Source organism: Panulirus ornatus, chromosome 29 (assembly GCF_036320965.1).
Source record: "Panulirus ornatus isolate Po-2019 chromosome 29, ASM3632096v1, whole genome shotgun sequence".
Classification (NCBI taxonomy): Eukaryota; Metazoa; Arthropoda; class Malacostraca; order Decapoda; family Palinuridae; genus Panulirus; species Panulirus ornatus.
The window spans coordinates 19,126,471-19,145,527 of record NC_092252.1 but is presented as its reverse complement, the minus strand read 5'-3'; the positions used below and the strand labels follow the sequence as shown (position 1 = coordinate 19,145,527).

Here is a 19,057-nt window from a genome sequence, read left to right as displayed (position 1 = left end):
CACTATTCCTTCAAACATAGCCATTTTTGCTTTCCGAGATAATGTTCTCGACTTCCACACATTCTTCAGGGCCCCCAGAATTTTCGCCCCCTCCCCCACCCTATGATCCACTTCCGCTTCCATGGTTCCATCCGCTGCCAGATCCACTCCCAGATATCTAAAACACTTCACTTCCTCCAGTTTTTCTCCATTCAAACTCACCTCCCAATTGACTTGACCCTCAACCCTACTGTACCTAATAACCTTGCTCTTATTCACATTTACTCTTAACTTTCTTCTTCCACACACTTTACCAAACTCAGTCACCAGCTTCTGCAGTTTCTCACATGAATCAGCCACCAGCGCTGTATCATCAGCGAACAACAACTGACTCACTTCCCAAGCTCTCTCATCCCCAACAGACTTCATACTTGCCCCTCTTTCCAAAACTCTTGCATTTACCTCCCTAACAACCCCATCCATAAACAAATTAAACAACCATGGAGACATCACACACCCCTGCCGCAAACCTACATTCACTGAGAACCAATCACTTCCTCTCTTCCTACACGTACACATGCCTTACATCCTCGATAAAAACTTTTCACTGCTTCTAACAACTTGCCTCCCACACCATATATTCTTAATACCTTCCACAGAGCATCTCTATCAACTCTATCATATGCCTTCTCCAGATCCATAAATGCTACATACAAATCCATTTGCTTTTCTAAGTATTTCTCACATACATTCTTCAAAGCAAACACCTGATCCACACATCCTCTACCACTTCTGAAGCCACACTGCTCTTCCCCAATCTGATGCTCTGTACATGCCTTCACCCTCTCAATCAATACCCTCCCATATAATTTACCAGGAATACTCAACAAACTTATACCTCTGTAATTTGAGCATTCACTCTTACCCCCTTTGCCTTTGTACAATGGCACTATGCACGCATTCCGCCAATCCTCAGGCACCTCACCATGAGTCATACATACATTAAATAACCTTACCAACCAGTCAACAATACAGTCACCCCCTTTTTTAATAAATTCCACTGCAATACCATCCAAACCTGCTGCCTTGCCAGCTTTCATCTTCCGCAAAGCTTTCACTACCTCTTCTCTGTTTACCAAATCATTTTCCCTAACCCTCTCACTTTGCACACCACCTCGACCAAAACACCCTATATCTGCCACTCTATCATCAAACACATTCAACAAACCTTCAAAATACTCACTCCATCTCCTTCTCACATCACCACTACTTGTTATCACCTCCCCATTTGCGCTCTTCACTGAAGTTCCCATTTGCTCCCTTGTCTTATGCACTTTATTTACCTCCTTCCAGAACATCTTTTTATTCTCCCTAAAATTTAATGATACTCTCTCACCCCAACTCTCATTTGCCCTTTTTTTCACCTCTTGCACCTTTCTCTTGACCTCCTGTCTCTTTCTTTTATACATCTCCCACTCAATTGCATTTTTTCCCTGCAAAAATCGTCCAAATGCCTCTCTCTTCTCTTTCGCTAATACTCTTACTTCTTCATCCCACCACTCACTACCCTTTCTAATCAACCCACCTCCCACTCTTCTCATGCCACAAGCATCTTTTGCGCAATCCATCACTGATTCCCTAAATACATCCCATTCCTCCCCCACTCCCCTTGCTTCCATTGTTCTCACCTTTTTCCATTCTGTACTCAGTCTCTCCTGGTACTTCCTCACACAGGGTCTCCTTCTCAAGCTCACTTACTCTCACGACCCTCTTCACCCCAACATTCACTCTTCTTTTCTGAAAACCCATACAGATCTTCACCTTAGCCTCCACAAGATAATGATCAGACATCCCTCCAGTTGCACCTCTCAGCACATTAACATCCAAAAGTCTCTCTTTCGCACGCCTGTCAATTAACACGTAATCCAATAACGCTCTCTGGCCATCTCTCCTACTTACATAAGTATACTTATGTATATCTCGCTTTTTAAACCAGGTATTCCCAATCATCAGTCCTTTTTCAGCACATAAATCTACAAGCTCTTCACCATTTCCATTTACAACACTGAACACCCCATGTATACCAATTATTCCCTCAACTGCCACATTACTCACCTTTGCATTCAAATCACCCATCACTATAACCCGGTCTCGTGCATCAAAACCACTAACACACTCATTCAGCTGCTCCCAAAACACTTGCCTCTCTTGATCTTTCTTCTCATGCCCAGGTGCATATGCACCAATAATCACCCACCTCTCTCCATCAACTTTCAGTTTTACCCATATTAATCGAGAATTTACTTTCTTACACTCTATCACATACTCCCACAACTCCTGTTTCAGGAGTATTGCTACTCCTTCCCTTGCTCTTGTCCTCTCACTAACCCCTGACTTTACTCCCCAGACATTCCCAAACCACTCTTCCCCTTTACCCTTGAGCTTCGTTTCACTCAGAGCCAAAACATCCAGGTTCCTTTCCTCAAACATACTACCTATCTCTCCTTTTTTCACATCTTGGTTACATCCACACACATTTAGGCACCCCACTCTGAGCCTTCGAGGAGGATGAGCACTCCCCGCGTGACTCCTCCTTCTGTTTCCCATTTTAGAAAGTTAATACAAGGAGGGGAGGATTTCTGGCCCCCCGCTCCCGTCCCCTCTAGTCGCTTTCTACGACACGCGAGGAATACGTGGGAAGTATTCTTTCACCCCTATCCCCAGGGATAATATACATGTATATATACATATACACATACACACACATACACATACATACGCACATATACACACACACACACACACACACATACATATATATACATATATAGAACATCTTTTTATTCTCCCTAAAATTTAATGATACTCTCTCACCCCAACTCTCATTTGCCCTCTTTTTCACCTCTTGCACCTTTCTCTTGACCTGTCTCTTTCTTATATATATCTCCCACTCTGTTGCATTTTTTCCCTGCAAAAATCATCCAAATGCCTTTCTCTTCTCTTTCACTAATAATCTTACTTTTTCATCCCTCCACTCACTACCCTTTCTAATTAACCCACCTCCCACTCTTCTCATGCCACAAGCATCTTTTGCGCAATCCATCACTGATTCCCTAAATACATCCCATTCCTCCCCCACTCCCCTTACTTCCATTGTTCTCACCTTTTTCCATTCTGTAAAATATAAAGATGATTATTTATTTTTTTTTTGATTTGTCGGTCTCCCGCGTTGGCAAGGTAGCGCAAGGAAACAGACAAAAGAAATGGCCCATCCCACCCCCATACACATGTATATACATACAGGTCCACACACGCAAATATACATGCCTAAACATCTCAATGGACACATACATATACACACAGACATATACATATATACACATGTACATAATTCATACTGTCTGCCTTTATTTATTCCCATCGCCACCTCGCCACACACACATATATATATATATATGTGTATTGACAGCACGTTGAACCCGGTTTACCACATCGTTCCAATTCGCTCTATTCCTTGCATGCCTTTCACTCTCCTGCATGTTCAGGCCCCGATTGCTCAAACTCTTTTTCCCTTCATCCTGCTACCTCCAATTTGGTCTCCCACTTCTGTTCGTTCCCTCCACTTCTGACACATATATCCTCTTGGTCAATCTTTCCTCACTCATTCTCTCCATTTGACCAAACCATTTAAAAACACCCCCTTCTGCTTTATCAACCACACTCTTTTTATTACCATACATCTCTCTGACCCTTTCCTTAATTACTCGATCAAACCACCTCACACCACATATTGTTCTCAAACATCTTACTTCAAACACATCTACCCTCATCCCCATAACTCCATCTGTAGCGTACGCCTCACAACCATATAACATAGTTTGAACCACTATTCTTTCAAATATACCCATTTTTGCTTTTTGAGTCAATGTCCTTGCCTTCCACACATTTTTCAATGCTCCCAGAACTTTTGCCCCCTCCCCCACCCTGTGACTCACTTCTGCTTCCATGGTTCCATTCACTGCCAAATCCACTCCCAGATATCTAAAATATTTCACTTCCTCCAGTTTTTCTCTATTCAAACTTATATCCCATTTGACTTGTCACTTAACTGTACTCTACCTAATAATGTTGCTCTTATTCACATTTTCTCTCAGCTTTCACCTTTCACAAACTTTACCAGACTCAGTCACCAGCTTCTGCAGTTTCTCTCCTGAATCAGCCACTAGCGCTGTATAATCAGCGAACAACAACTGACTCGCTTCCCAAGCCCTCTCAGCTACAACAGACTGCATACTCACCCCTCTCTCCAAAACTCATTCATTCACCTCCCAAAGAACCCCATCCATAAACAAATGAAATAATCATGGAGACATCATGCACCCCTGCCACAAACCGACATTTACTGAGATCCAATCACTTTCCTCTCTTTCTACTCGTACACGTGCCTTACATCCTTGATTAAAGCTTTTTACTGCTTCTAAGAACTTGCCTCTCACACCGTATATTCTTAATACCTTCCACAGAGCATCTCTATCAACTCTATCATATGCTTTCTCCAGATCCATAAATGCTACATAGAAATCTGTTTGCTTTTTATAAGTATTTCTCGCATACATTCCTCAAAGCAAATACCTCATCCACACATCCTCTACCACTTATGAAACCACACTGCTCCTCCCTGATTGGATACTCTGTACATGCCTTTACCCTCTTTATCAGTACCCTACCATATAATTTCCCAGTAATACTCAGCAAACTTATACCTCTGTAATTCAAGCACTCACCTTTATCCCCTTTGCCTTTGTACAATGGCACTATGCATGCATTCCGCCAATTCTCAGGCACCTCACCATGAGTCATACAAACATTAGATATCCTCACCAACCAGTGAACAACACAGTCACCCTTTTTTTTTGATAAATTCCACTGCAATACCATCCAAACATGCCGCCCTGCCGGCTTTCGTGTTTCATCTTCCGCAAAGCTTTTAGTGCCTTTTCTCTGTTTACCAAATCATTCTCCCTAACCCTCTCACTTTGCACACCACCTCGAGGAAAACACCCTATATTTGCCACTCTGTTATCTAACACATTCAACAAACCTTCAAAATACTCACTCCGTCTCCTCACATCACCACTACTTGTTATTACCTCCCTATTATCCCCCTTCACCGATGTTCCCATTTGTTCTCATGTTTTATGCACTTTATTTACCTCCTTCCAAAATATATTTTTATTCTCCCTAGAATTTAATGATTCTCTCTCACCCAAGTCTCATTTGCCCTTTTTCATCTCTTGCAACTTTCTCTTGACCTCCTGCCTTTTTCTTTTATAAATCTCCCAGTCATTTGCACTGTTTCCCTGCAAAAATCGTCCAAATGCCTCTCTCTTCTCTTTCACTCATAATCTTACTTCTTCATCCCACCACTCATTACACTTTCTAATATGCCCACCTCCCACACTTTTCATGCCATGAGCATGTTTTGCGCAAACTTTCACTGCTTCCATAAATGCATCCCATTCCTCCCCCACTGCCCTTATGTCCTTTGCTCTCACGTTTTTCCCTTGTGCACTCAGTCTCTCCTGGTACTTCCTCACACAAGTCTCCTTTCCAAGCTCACTTGCTCCCTCCACTCTCTTCATCCCAACCTCTACAAATCTTCACCTTCACAAGATAATGATCAGATATCTCTACAGTTGCGCCTCCCAGCACATTAAAATATAAAAGTCTCTGTTTCACGTGCCTATCAATCATCACAAAATCAATTAATGCTCTCTGGCCATCTCTCATATCCACTTATGTATACTTATGTATATCTCTCTTTTTAAACTATTCCTAATCATCCAGTCCTTTTTCAGCACACAAATGTGCAAGCTCTTCATTTCCATTTACAAGACTGAACACCCCATGTACACCAATTATTCCCTCAACTTCCACATTACTCACCTTTAAATTCAAATCACCCATCACTATAACCCAGGTCTCATGCACCAAAACTACTAAAGCACTCATTCAGCTACTCCCAAAACACTTGCCTCTCATGATCTTTCTTCTCATGCCCAGGTGCATAGGCACCAGTTATCACCCATCTCTCTCCATCCACTTTCAGTTTTACCCATATCAGTCTAGAGCTTACTTTCTTACACTTTATCACATACTCCCACCACTCCTGTTTCAGGAGTAGTGGTACTCCTTCCCTTGCTCTTGTCCTCTCACTAACACTTGACTTTACTCTGAAAACTTTCCCAAACCACTCCTCTCGTTTATTTAGCCTTGAGCTTCGTTTCAATCAGAGCCAAAACATCCAGGTGTCCTTCCTCAATCGAACTATGTATCTCTTCTTTTTCCCTTCTTGGTTACATCCACACACATTTAGACACCCGAATCCGAGCCTTCATGGAGGATGAGCACTCCCCACGTGACTACTCCTGTTTCCCCCTTTAGAAAGTTAAAATACAAGGAGGGGAGGGTTTTTAGCCCTCCCCCTCCTTTCGTCCTTTTTAGTCGCCTTATATGACACATGAGGAATGTTGGGGAAGTATTCATGCTTGCTGTATTCGTCAATTCCCGTCACCGTCTCACCACACATGAAACAGCGCCCACCCTCCCCACTCAAGGTAGTGGTAGGAAAAGACAACAAAGGCCACATTTGTTCATAGTCATTTTCAAGCTGTCATGTGTAATGCACTGAAATCTTATCTCCCTTTCCACATCCAGGCCCCACAAAACTTTCCATGGTTTATCCCAGACGTTTCACATGCTGTAGTTCAATTGATTGACAGCACGTCAACCCCGGTATACCACATCGTTCGAATTCACTCTATTCATTGCACACTATTCACCTTTCTGTTTTTTCAGGCCCCCATCGTTCAAAATCTTTTTCACTCTGTCCTTCCACCTCCAGTTTGGTCTCCCACTTGTTCCCTCCACCTCTGACACATTTATCCTCTCTGTCAATCTTTCCTCCCACATTCTCTGCATATGATGAAACCATTTCAATACACCCTCTATTGTTCTTTCATCCTCACTCTTTTTATTACTACACATCTCGCTTACCTGTTCATTACTTACTCAGTCAAACTACCTCACACCACATATTGTCCTCAAACATTTTATTTCCAACACATCCACCCTCCTCCACAGAACCCTTTCAATAGCCCATGCCTCACTGCCATATAATATTGTTGGAACCCACATTCCTTCAAACATACCCATTTTTGCTCTGATATAATGTTCTCGCCTTCCACACATTCTTCTATGCTCCCAGAACCTTCGCCCCCTCCCCCACCATGTGACTCATTTCTCCTCCCATGATTCTCTCCGCTGCTAAATTCACTCCCAGATATCTAAAACACTTCACTCCCTCCAGTTTTTCTCTTTTCAAACTTACCTTCCAGTTAATTAGTCCTTCAAACCTACTGAACCTGATATCCTTGCTCTTATTCACATTTACTCTCAGCTTTCTTCTTTCACACACTTTACCAAACTCAGTCACCAGCTTCTGTTGTTTCTCACCTGAATCAGGCTGCAGTGCACTATCATCAGCGAACATCAATTGACTCACTTCTTAAGCCCTTGCATCCACAACAGACTGCATACTTGCCCCACTCTCCAAACGTCTTGCATTCAGCTCCCTAACAACCCCATCCATAATACAAATTAAACAACCATTGAGACATCACGCACCCCTGCTGGAGACTGACATTCACTGGGAACCAATCTCTTTCTTCTCTTCCTACTCGTACACATCCCTTACATCCTTGATAAAAGCATTTCACTGCTTCCAGCAACTTACCTCCCACACCAAATACTCTTAATACCTTCCACAAAGCATCTCTAGCAACCATATCATATGCCTTCTCCAGATCCATAAATGCTGCATAGAAATCCATTTGGTGTTCTAGGCATTCCTCACCTACATTCTTCAAAGCAAACACCTGATCCACACATCCTCTACCACTTCTGAAACCACACTGCTCCTCCCCAGTTTGATGTTCTGTACATTCCTTTACCCTCTCAATCAATACCCTCCCATATGATTTCCCAGGAATACTCAACAAACTTATACCTTTGTAATTTGAACACTCACCTTTATCCTCTTTGCCTTTGTACAATGGCACTATTCATGCATTACAATTGAGCATATGATGAAGTATATTCATATGAGTCCTCAGGGATTGAAAGATGATAAGTTACCAAGTCCACTTTCATGTAGTAATCGCATCACTAGGGGAGATGCAGGAAAGAAACATCTCGTGCAGTTGATGTACAATGAAGAGACGTAGTAAGGACACCATTTGGTAGACAAATGACTACTCGAATGTAGGTTTGATGCTTTCGATTCTGGCAATAAGTGTATCATAAGCTAATTATTTGGATAAGAAAGGGAGCTGTTTACATATTTTATCAATGATAAAGCTGTCCAATTTGTATTGACTTTCAAAAATATTTGTTACAATTCTTTCCGTATTTGATAATAGAAGATTCCGTGATATTTCTCGTTGTAAAGGATTTAACGTTAATAGCTGAGATGGCATTACTCTAGTGAATTTGATTATTATGATTTTCAAAATGATTAAAGAAGGCATTTGATTCTTTTCCTGTTCTAATACTATATTTTTTTCTTTTATTTCATTATACTTTGTCGCTGTCTCCCGTGTTAGCAAGGTAGTGCAAGGAAAAAGACGAAAGAATGGCCCAACCCACCCACATACACATGTATATACATACACGTCCACATACCATATATACATATCTCCCATATATACATATCTCCCATTCCACATCCAGGTCCCAACAAACTTTCCATCATTTACCCAAGACACTTCGCCAGCCCTGGTTCAATCCATTGACAGCACGTCGACCCCAGTATACCACATCGTTCCAGTTCACTCTATTCCTTGCACGCCTTTCACCCTCCTGCATATTCAGGCCCCTGTCACTCAAGATCTTTTTCACTCCATCTTCCGACCTCCAATTTGGTCTTCCACTTCTCCTTTTTCCCTCCACCTCTGACACATATATCCTCTTTGTCAGTCTTTCCTCACTCATTCTCTTCATATGACCAAACCATTTCAAAACACCCTCTTTTGCTCTCTCAACCCCACACTTTTTATTTCCATACATCTCTCTTACCCTTTCATTACTTACTCGATCAAACCACCTCACACCTCATATTGTCCTCACACATCTCATTTCCAGCATATCCACCCTCCTCTGCACAACTCTATCTATGGCCCATGCCTCGCAACCATATAACATTGTTGGAACCACTATTCCCTCAAACATACCCATTTTTGCTTTCCAAGATAACATTCTTGACTTCCACAATTTTTCAGCGCTCCTAGAACTTTTGCCCCCTCCCCCACCCTGTGATTCACATTCGCTTCCATTGTTCCATCCGCTGCCAAATCCACTCCCAGACATCTAAAACACTTCACTTCCTCCACTTTTTCTCCATTGAAACTTACCTCCCAGTTGACTTGTCCCTCAACTCTACTTAACCTAATAACCTTGCTCTTATTCACATTTACTCTCAGCTTTCTTCTTCCACATACTTTACCAAACTCAGTCACCAGTTTCTGCAGTTTCTCACCTGAGTCAGCCACCAGCGCTGTATAATCAGCGAACAACAACTTACTCACTTCCCAAGCTCTCTCAACCGCAACAGACTGTATACTTGCCCCTCTTTCCAAGACTCTTGCATTCATCTCCCTAACATCCCCATTCATAAACAAATTAAACAACCATGGAGACATCACACACCCATCCCGCAAACCAACATACACTGAGAACCAATCACTTTCCTCTCTTCCTACACGTACACATGCTTTACATCCTCAATAAAAACTTTTCACTGCTTCTAACAACTTACCTCCCACACCATATATTCTTAATACCTTCCACATAGCATCTCTATCAACTCTATCATATGCCTTCTCCAGATCCATAAATGCTACAAACAAATCCATTTGTTTTTTTAAGTATTTTTCACATACATTCTTCAAACACCTGATCCACACATCCTCTACCACTTCTGAAGCCACACTGCTCTTCCCCAATCTGATGCGCTGTACATGCCTTCACCCTCTCAATCAATACCCTCCCATATAATTTCCCAGGAATAATCAACAGACCTCTGTAATTTGAGCACTCTCTCTTATCCCCTTTGCTTCTGTAGAATGGCACTATGCAAGCATTCCACAAGTCCTCAGGCACCCCACCATGAGTCATACATACATTGAATAACCTTACCAACCAGTTAACAATACAATCACCCCCTTTTTTGATAAATTCCACTGCAATACCATCCAAACCCGCTGCCTTGCCGGCTTTCATCTTCCGCAAAGCTTTTACTACCTCTTCTCTGTTTACCAAATCATTCTCCCTAACCCTCTCACTTTGCACACCACCTTGACCAAAACACCCTATATCTGCCACTCTTATCATCAAGCACATTCAACAAACCTTCAAAATACCCACTCCATCTCCTTCTCACATCACCACTACTTGTTATCACCTCCCCACAAGCCCTCTTCACTGATGTTCCCATTTGTTCCCTTGTCTTATGCACTTTATTTACCTCCTTCCAAAACATCTCTTTATTCTCCCTAAAATTTAATGATACTCTCTCACCCCAACTCTCATTTCCCCTCTTTTTCACCTCTTGCACCTTTCTCTTGACCTCCTCCCTCTTCTTATATACATCTCCCAGTCATTTGCATTATTTCTCTGCAAAAATCGTCTAAATTTCACTAATAATCTTACTTCTTCATCCCACCACTCACTACCCTTTTTAATCTGTCCATCTCCCATGCTTCCCATGCCACAAGCATCTATATATATGATGCTTAATTCTAATAGAAAGATCCTTACCAGTCTGCCCAACATAAAACTTATTACAATTTCAAGGCACTCTATAGATGCATCCTGTAGAACTTTCTGGTGAGTTCCTGATTAAGATATTCTTTATAGTACTGTTGTTGCTGACTGCAGCATGGGAAGTAAAATATAATTATTATTAAAAGGGAGAACTAAAATGTTCTTGGTGTCAAGGGGATGTTTTTGTCCAATTCTCTTGAAATAATTTCTTTGTCAGCTTAAGTGATTTATCAATGAAAGATCAAGGGTACTTTGCCTTGGATCAAATAGAATATATTTTCTGAAACTCATCATCAGTAAACTCTTGACTGGACATAAGTAATGTCTAAGGAATGATGATGATTTAACTGTCATGTTGAGCTGAGTAGTAATGGATATATGAGCATACATTGGTATTTCTTCTGTATACACAGTAAATTTGATGGAAGGTACTGAATTGTTAAGTAAAGGGAGAAATGTTTGTAAATATTCATTAGTTGATATTGCTGTTGGTTTTGATTTGGACCTTCAGGCCCAGCCTCCAAAGGTGATACAAAAATGTAGCCATCCTAATGAAATTCAGTTTTTATGCTCTGTCATCTCTAAATGATAAATTTTTTTGCAGTTTTATGTTATATAGTATATGAATTCCTGGAATTATATGGGAGGGTATTGATTGAGAGGGTGAAGGCATGTACAGAGCATCAGATTTGGGAAGAGCAGTGTGGTTTCAGAAGTGGTAGAGGATGTGTGGATCAGGTGTTTGCTTTGAAGAATGTATGTGAGAAATACTCAGAGAAGCAAATGGATTTGTATGTAGCATTTATGGATCTGGAGAAGGCATATGATAGAGTTGATAGAGATGCTCAGTGGAAGGTATTAAGAATGTATGGTTTGGGAGGCAAGTTGTTAGAAGCAGTGAAAAGTTTTTATCGAGGATGCAAGGCATGTGTATATGTAGGAAGATAGGAAAGTGATTGGTTCTCAGTGAATGTAGGTTTGTGGCAGGGGTGTGTGATGTCTCGATGGTTGTTTAATTTGTTTATGGATGGGGTTGTTGGGGAGGTGAATGCAAGAGTTTTGTAAAGAGGGGCAAGTATGCAGTCTGTTGTGGATGAGAGAGCTTGGGAGGTGAGTCAGTTGTTGTACGCTGATGATACAGCACTGGTGGCTGATTCATGTGAGAAACTGCAGAAGCTGGTGACTGAGTTTGGTAAAGTGTGTGAAAGAAGAAAGTTGAGAGTAAATGTGAATAAGAGTAAGGTAATAAGGTACAGTATGGTTGAGGGTCAAGTCAATTGGGAGGTAAGTTTGAATGGAGAAAAACTGGAGGAAGTGAAGTGTTTAGATATCTGGGATTGGATTTGGCAGCAGATGGAACCATGGAAGTGGAAGTGCATCATAGGGTGGGGGATGGGGGCAAAAATTCTGGGAGCCTTGAAGAATGTGTGGAAGTCGAGAACATTATCTCGGAAAGCAAAAATGGGTATGTTTGAAGGAATAGTTGTTCCAACAATGTTGTATAGTTAAGAGGCATGGGCTATGGATAGAGTTGTGCGCAGGAGGGTGGATGTGCTGGAAATGAGATGTTCGAGGACGATATGTGGTGTGAGGTGGTTTGACCGAGTAAGTAATAATAGGGTAAGCGAGATGTGTGGTAATAAAAAGAGTGTGGTTGAGAGAGCAGAAGAGGGTGTTTTGAAATGGTTTGGTCACATGGAAAGAATGAGTGAGGAAAGATTGGCAAAGAAGATATATGTGTCAGAAGTGGAGGGAATGAGAAGTGGGAGACCAAATTGGGGGTGGAAAGATGGAGTGAAAAAGATTTTGAGTGATCGGGGCCTGAACATGCAGGAGGGTGAAAGGCGTGCAAGGAATAGAGTGAATTGGATTGATGTGGTATACCGGGGTCGACTTGCTGTCAATGGATTAAACCAGGGCATGTGAAGTGTCTGGGGTAAACCATGGAAAGTTTTGTGGGTCCTGGATGTGGAAAGGGAGCTGTGGTTTCAGTGCATTATTACATGACAGCTAGAGACTGAGTGTGAACGAATGTGGCCTTTGTTGTCTTTTCCTAGCGCTATCTCGCACACATGAGGAGGGAGGGGGTTGTTATTTCATGTGTGGCGAGGTGGCGATGGGAATGAATAAAGGCAGACAGCATGAATTATGTACTTGTGTATATATGTATATGTCTGTGTGTGTATATATATGTATATGTTGAGATGTATGGGTATGTATATTTGCGTGTGTGGACGTGTATGTATATACATGTGTATGTGGGTGGGTTGGGCCATTCTTTTGTCTGTTTCCTTGCACTACCTCGCTAACACTTAAGACAGTGACAAAGCAAAATAGGTAAATAAATTTAGTTTCTGAATAATACTTTTATGTAAAAGGAAATATTATAATTGTAAAAGTTGTTTTGAGCTGGTGCTGCTTTTATTCTATTTGTAAGCTATCATGGAAAACTGGGTGTGAAAAATATATCCACACAAATATAGTGCATATGAACATGCACTTTTCATAGAACACACAATGGCCTCCACCAAGGATTTAAACCCTGCACCATTTGTGTGATTGCTGGGAAAGCTAACCGCTTGACTTTGCTTGCCCCTAACAGGGAAATTATTTTGATTACTATTAATCGAATACCCTTAGTTTCATGTCTATTAGCAAATGAGTCTAGACCAGTTATGGCCCATCACGCTCACATTGCCAGTAGTCAGCAATTTTATACAGAACTTTCTGTCACACGTGGAGGTATGTGAACACAAATGTAGTGCATATGAATGTGCACTTTTCATAAAACACATTATGCCCTCCATCAACAAGGATTCGAAACCCGCACCATTTGTGTGATTGTTGGGAAAGCTACACACTTGGCTGTGTCACCCCTAATAGGGAAATGACTTCAGTTACTACCAATCGAATAGCTGTCATCTCGCATCCATGAGCAGCGGGGGACTAGACTGATCATGTCCCATCAGGCTCACATTACCAGCAGTCAGCAATTTTACCGAACTTATTGTCACACATGGAGGTATATGAACACATATATAGTGCACATGAACGTGCACTTTTCATAGGATTCATAATGCCCTCCATCAGCAAGGATTCGAATCCTGCACCATTTGTGTGAATGCTGGGAACATTAACCACTTGGCTATGCCTACCCCTAATAGGAAAATGATTTTGATTACTAGCAATCGAATACACTTCGTCTCATGACCATGAACAACTGGATCTAGACTGGTTATATCCCATCAGGCTCACATTACCAGTGGTCAACAAATTTACTGAACTTGTTGTCACATATGGAGGTATATGAACACAAAGAGTGCATATGAATGTGCACTTTATAGAACAGCAATTACACAAATGGGGCAGGGTTCGAATCCTTGCTTTTGGAAGGCATTACATGTTCTTTGAAAAGTGCGCTTTCATATGCACTGTATTTGTGTTCAGATACCACCATGTGTGATAGTAAGTTATGTATAATTGCTGACTACTGGTAATGTGAGCCTGATTGGACGTGACTGGCCAAAACCCTGTTGCTCATGGAAGTGAGACAAAGGGTGTTTGATTGCTAGTAATCAAATAGACATTTCCCTATTATGGGTGAGCATAACCAGGTAATTAGCATTCCCATCAATCACACAAATGGTGCTAAGTTTGAATCCATGCTATTAGAGGGCACTGTGTTATATGAAAAGTGTGCTTTCATATGCACTATATTTGTGCTCATATTCCTCCAAGTGTGACATTAAGTTATATAAATTTGCTGACTACTGGACATGACTAGTCTAGACCCCGTTGCTCATGGACATGAGATGAAGGGTATTCGATTACTGTTTCCCATGTTAGCACCAGGAACAGACAAAGAAAGGTCACATCCATTATGATCCATATTTATATATGTGCAAGATTACACAAGTGACGATTATACATGAGAAAATAGAAATTATAAAGCATCAAGTGCTTTCATATAATTATATTTTCAAGACTGAGTACAGATAAAGTGAATCAGAGTTACTATTTAATAGACCAGCTGCAAGTGGGTGGAGTAGGCAGATGAATTAAGAAACAGGTGAAGGAATAAAGGCACAGGTCACCCTCAACAACCTCACCTCTCTTAAAGTTAACCTATTTCTGGCAAACATATTTACAATTTTTTCACTTTTGAATTCTAACTTGTTTGAATAAACTCATTTGATAAACATTTTGATCAATATTGATATTCCTTCTATGTTTGATAGAGACAATTCAGCCATATTTGCATCCATTACAGAGTTAATGGATGTGATAACCTTAGTACTGTTACAGTTAATTTGATGACCAAATTTCCGAAGGTGAACAAATATTGCACTAGAGTCTTGACCAACCTTAACACTTTTATGTTGCTTAAGCCTAACAGTAAGAACTTTACCAGTTTGACAGATATGAAGCATATCACACTCTTTACAGGGAATGATTAGATACATCCCTTCAGAGCAGTTACAGAATTTGATAAAACTTTCCTAGACATTATTTTTATGGGTGAAGACTAATATTAAAAGTTTTGAACAAAGCAGGAACAATAAACAAGTTCTGACAATTGGGTAATTGTTTCATTAGGTTGAACTTTGTAGAAAGACTTTCTATCAAGATTGCAAGTTGAATTAAGGAAATGTTTAGGATACTATGATTTAAACCATTGTCATAGATATTGCAGAGTTTATCATCAGTGAATTCTGGACTGCATATGGAAAATGCTCAGAGAAACATTGATGAAAACACAGGCCTTTTCCTTTCACTGTGATGAGTGTAGTAAAAGTGAATATATGAACAGACATGTAGAGGTTTACAATATATGCTAAATCTTAGGTCATTTCAATTCCCATGAATATTACAGTCTAAGAATGGCATTGTATTGGTAGACTCAATAAAGTTCACTCTTGTAACTTAGGCATTATATTGGTATTCTTAGACTGCAAATACATAAAATCTGCTGAAAAAGCTAGGGCGCGAGTCAAAAAATATGAATTCTTCTCTGAGAAAGTGGCTTAAAAAAGGTATACAACGCATCACATAATTAATGCTATGTAACATTACCATTCATCTTGATGCAGCCTGGAGCATGTTGGGAGTGCTCTCAGCAAGATTCTTGAGTAGTTATAGTAAAGACACATGTAAAAAAGATGACACCGACGTATTTTTCGGCCCTTGGACCCGGCTGTAAAGCACTAAATAATGTCCTTGAGGGTCAGAGTGGCTATTGCCTGAATGACTTGACACCACAGTCACCTTGAAACTGCTAATGCTTGTATAGATACAAAAATTGTCCTGTAACTACTACTGTGAATTTCATAAATGATTGGTAAAAAAGTGCACAGCTAAGCAAGCATATACCATAGTTTTCTAGTAGCTATGTTTATGTTAACTACTGTAATACTGTATGCAACCAGTGTGAAAATATGCATGTTCACCATTGAATTCTTAGTATATTTTAACACAGTATTCCTGCATTAAAACTAGTATGTAATGTTACATCACCCAACGTTCACCTATTGTTCACCATTAAATACATCATGTGTCAACACAGTACATCTGCAATTGAACCAATATGTAACTTTATATCACTTATATTCATCATTAAATGCCTAGTGTATGTCAATATAATGCCACTGCAATTGGACCAATATGTAACTTTATATCACGTATATTCATCATTAGATGCCTAATCTACATAATACCACTGCAGTTGAACCAATATGTAACGTAATATCACTTATATTTATCATTAAACGCATAATGTATGTCAACATAATACCACTGAAATTGAACCAGTATATAACTTTACATCATGTAATGTTCAGTGAATCACAACTAATTGCATGATGTATAAATAATATTTATGATGTAAAACTTCCTGTATACTATTCATTTACTTAACTCGTGTTTATCCAAGGTGTATAAGTATCCAGCCCCAATTTGATCTTAAACTTTTTTTTGTCATGAATTAAGTAGTAGATATTATGGCCTCCAGGTATATAATTCTTCAACTGTGAATTTTTTCAGCTGAATGGCTTTCTGAATTCAATAAACCCTTCTTTCTTTTTCTTTCTTTATTACAGACAGACAGACAGACACACACACACACACACACACACACACACACACACACACACACACACACACACACACACACTAACACACACACACTTCTAGCCCTGTTTGTTGTGTTGTAGGAAATGCAAGGGTAGTATATTTTCTTGCATATCTCCAGTTTCTTCCCCTGTTCTTGCTTTTAAAATGAAATAGTACATGAGAGGAGGATTTCCTGCATCATCTATTCATGATCTTGTCAGTTACTTCCTGTGAATGCAGATGTGTGGGTAGTATATTATCTCCCCTATATATGGTTTCTTTCTCTGTACTTCCTTTTGGAAAGTGGTAATACATGAGGAGAAGATTTCCAGCACCCCAACTTCTGACTGCATCATTTGTTGTCTGTGAAATCCTGGAGATGCATGAATAGTATATTTTTTTCCCTATTGCCATTTTTTAGGGTTTGAAATTAGTGACTCATAAATGTGATGTTTTATTTTTGTAAAATTGGGTGGAGAGTATTCCTTGTTGCTAGCAAGAAACCCTGCTGATGTATATTTTATGTTTTCTTTTCATCAAATGATTTTATTAGGAAGTGAGTGGGTCATCTTAAAATTGTCAAGTTAGTATCTTTTTCATCAGTTAGGCCAGAAAGTATGTCTCACAAAGAATGAACAATTAAGGAAGTTGAACTATGACATCTCATAGGAATGCCTATATAGAAAAAAAATTCAACTTACTGATCAGTTATACCCTGGCGTGAATGCTTTTACATTCCTTAGAGTGCTGTTTTTGCTGCAAATAGCTGTAAATGCACTTTATTTAATTAACTTATATTTTTTCTTGTAAATGCATTTTTTTTTTTTTTTTAGAAAGAATATGGAATATGGGAGTATTGTGCTTAACACCAAATAGTCGCAAGATTAATGATTCAATACCAGTCATCAGGTTTCTGAATTTATCATTTCCTAATAAGTTAGCATAGTCTAGTTCTATAGAACATTGTAGAGCATGTATGATGAATAAACAAATAAAAAATTCATGTCATACATGCTAAGTACTTTATGTAGAAAATGTATGAGCTGTTGGAATGATATACTAGTGGATGTATCTTCTTTCAGGCAATCTCTCAGATTCCAACACCAGTATCAAGCCATCCACCTGTTCGTACTCTCAACACAGATTCTTCATCTAACAAAAATACACAGAACACTTCTAATAACCATGGTATGAAGCCTCCAAGCTATTCCAAAAGGCTTGAGTCATCAGGCCCAGCTGTGACAGTGTTTGTAGGTAACATCACAGAGAAAGCACCAGATGTGATGGTACGACATATTCTCAATACATGCGGGAATGTACATAGCTGGAAGAGGGTACAGGGAGCGTCTGGCAAGTTGCAAGGTAAGGAAATTTGACTGGCATATTTCCTTATCATGAGAAACGTTTGTGATGTTTTTTTGGTTCTTGTAGCACCTCTAGCCCAACATATTTCTATGTTTAGTAACGTGTCATACCTATTCTTTCATAAAGTAGTTTATAGAAATGATAAAGTTTTATAGATTAGTATGATTGTTTGTCTTCCAACATTTGACATTAGGAATGTATTATTTCAGCATTTGGATTCTGTGAGTTTGGAAACCCGGATGCAGCACTGCGTGCTATCAGGCTTCTGCATGATTATGAAATTGCTGATAAGAAATTAGTGGTCAAAGCTGATGCAAAAACCAAAGAAGTCTTGGATGATTATAAAGGTAAACATTCACCTGCTTGTTGTTTCAATACTTATGAAATTTGTGAATATTAAACCTTCAGTTAATTCATGGAGAATATCCAATGTTAATAAGTAAGTGATTGTAGGAGTTTTGTGAAGTCACCTATATGCTGTGCTATGAACATATCTAAGCAAAACTTCGTTTCACTTGCTAAAGTCTATAGTTTTGTGTTAAAGTATTAGGAATTCATTGTCAGTGTTTTTCATAATCTAGCGCGTCTGCTCTTTAGAGTAGAGTTCATGTTAGGTGACAGATTGGTAGATTGAAAAGAATTACTTTAGATGCCCTACTGATTTGAATTTTTGGACTTTATCAATAACCTCTCATAGAGTGTATGGCAATGGTGCCCTTTGAAA

At 39.8% G+C, this 19,057-nt stretch overlaps 1 protein-coding gene across 5 annotated transcripts in view; it reads left to right on the top strand.

Moving 5' to 3' along the window:
• The window catches only part of LOC139758172 (RNA-binding protein 25-like), a 419,675-nt gene that overhangs the window by 144,187 nt on the left and 256,431 nt on the right, over positions 1 to 19,057 (top strand). For all 5 annotated transcript variants that reach the window (XM_071679363.1, XM_071679360.1, XM_071679361.1 and 2 more), the window contains 2 exons: positions 18,051 to 18,330; positions 18,543 to 18,680. In XM_071679363.1, coding sequence (XP_071535464.1) covers positions 18,051 to 18,330; positions 18,543 to 18,680 — 418 coding nt within the window. The remainder of the gene's footprint in view (positions 1 to 18,050; positions 18,331 to 18,542; positions 18,681 to 19,057) is intronic.